This window comes from Galeopterus variegatus, unplaced genomic scaffold, assembly GCF_000696425.1.
Source record: "Galeopterus variegatus unplaced genomic scaffold, G_variegatus-3.0.2 Scaffold43836, whole genome shotgun sequence".
NCBI lineage: Eukaryota > Metazoa > Chordata > Mammalia > Dermoptera > Cynocephalidae > Galeopterus > Galeopterus variegatus.
Genome location: NW_007769947.1, coordinates 2,687 through 4,444, shown reverse-complemented (window position 1 = coordinate 4,444; position 1,758 = coordinate 2,687). Strand labels below are relative to the sequence as shown.

General features: G+C 47.4%; 1 protein-coding gene across 1 annotated transcript in view; it reads left to right on the top strand.

Annotated features, from left to right (window-relative positions):
* Positions 1–928: 928 nt before the first annotated feature.
* The window catches only part of LOC103584079 (calcium-binding and coiled-coil domain-containing protein 1-like), a gene marked incomplete at its 3' end in the record, with an annotated part of 2,545 nt that continues 1,715 nt past the window's right edge, over positions 929–1,758 (top strand). Inside the window, exons 1-2 of the mRNA XM_008565202.1 lie at positions 929–1,160; positions 1,497–1,599. Coding sequence (XP_008563424.1) covers positions 1,005–1,160; positions 1,497–1,599 — 259 coding nt within the window. The remainder of the gene's footprint in view (positions 1,161–1,496; positions 1,600–1,758) is intronic.

Below are 1,758 nucleotides of genomic sequence, written 5' to 3'. Positions count from 1 at the left end.
TGTTAGGTTCTTTTTGAACTATCTCTCCCTTTCTTCAATATTAAATATACATTTCCCCTTCTCAGGACCCCTTGTTTCCCACTTTCCAGTCTGTCCCCTGTCCAGGGGTGGGGCTATCCTGGCTCTAGGCCCCCGCATTCCATCTCCCCACACCACCACGTTCCTGCTGAGTGTTTAACTCCACCCTTGAAGCTGCCGCCTACAGAATTCTTGACTTCCTGGAATAATGAAGTTGAGGGACAGAACCTGTCTTTCCTTATATCTTCCCCTTCTCTTTGTTTCTTGGATGAGAGCAGAAGCTTTCTGCTTCCTGAGAATTCATGGGGGTAGACAGCTCAGAGAGGGGTAGAGGACTGAGAGCTCAGGAGCCTGAGGATGGGGCTGTTGGTCTCCCCATCACCACCACCACCGGCAGCCATATTCCAGCTCTGAAGACTAAACCATTCGTTTCAGAGATTAGTTGCAGCATTCAGGTGTCATAACTCATTCCTGGGTACAACTAGGTTAACAAGCTTAGGAGTAGTTAAGGAGACCTGATCAGAATGAGAGGGTCCCATACTCGGTTGAATTTTGAATTTAAGAGCCAGAAGGTGTGAGGGATGGGATGGGGAAATGGAGGTGGAGAGTTTGGAATGCCCAAGGAGGTTAAGAGGTGAAAAAGAAGGGACTTGGGGGTGGGGAGCAGAGCCTGGGATACTGAGACTTGGTCAATGGGACAGTGAAAAGGAAGCAGAAATTAGAGATCTGAACTCTAAGAAGGGTCTATAAACCAGAGAGGGTACAATGTGAGACAGGGTGGGGACTGACTTGTAAGGCCAGACCTTTGTTCTAGAGACTAAGAGTGATACCTCTAAAAGGTCCTATTAACCCTCAGGAGCTGGAAACTAGGTATGCCTTCATTTCCAGGTACAGTGGCAGGGGCTGTGGGTTGATGGAGATGGAGCAGAGAGACTTTGTGGTATCAACCCTTTTTCTCTTAGGAGGACAGATATATCGAGGCCAGAATGGAAGAATCATCACTAAGCCGGGCACCATCCCGGGGTGGAGTCAACTTTCTGAATGTAGCCCGGACCTACATCCCCAACACCAAGGTGGAATGTCATTACACCCTACCCCCAGGCACCATGCCCAGTGCCAGTGACTGGATTGGCATCTTCAAGGTATCCCTGGAACCTCATTTGGCTTAGGTTTATGGGCCTTAGTTTGGGTGGAATAAGGGGAATGACTAGGCTCTTGGATTCTCAACCTCAGGTCGATAGAGAAGAGAGAAAGATGTCACAGATGACAGAGGCCATCTGTATAAGCAAATTTCATCTTCTCCCTATCTTAGGCTTCCTCTCTCCTGACATATTAGTGTTCCTCTACTTTCCCTGTCTCTTATTATCCTTGCCACTGTAACTCCATCTTATCCCCCTCATTCAATCCATCAGCCCCTTCTACAATCCATAGATGGTGGTTCCATCACCATACCTCTCTCCCACCTTGGACTTTCACAGGTGGAGGCTGCCTGTGTTCGGGATTACCACACCTTTGTGTGGTCTTCAGTGCCTGAAAGTACAACTGATGGTTCCCCCATCCATGCCAGTGTCCAGTTTCAAGGTACAAAAGAAGATGAAAACCTGGGAGGGAGAAGCCAAGGGAGTAGAGGTTTGGAAGAAGGAGTGGGCTCAGAAACATAAAATTTAGGTACAGAGGACAAGGAAAAATAAATGCAAATAAATGTAATTAAACTATATCCAACAAAGCTCAGCAAATATA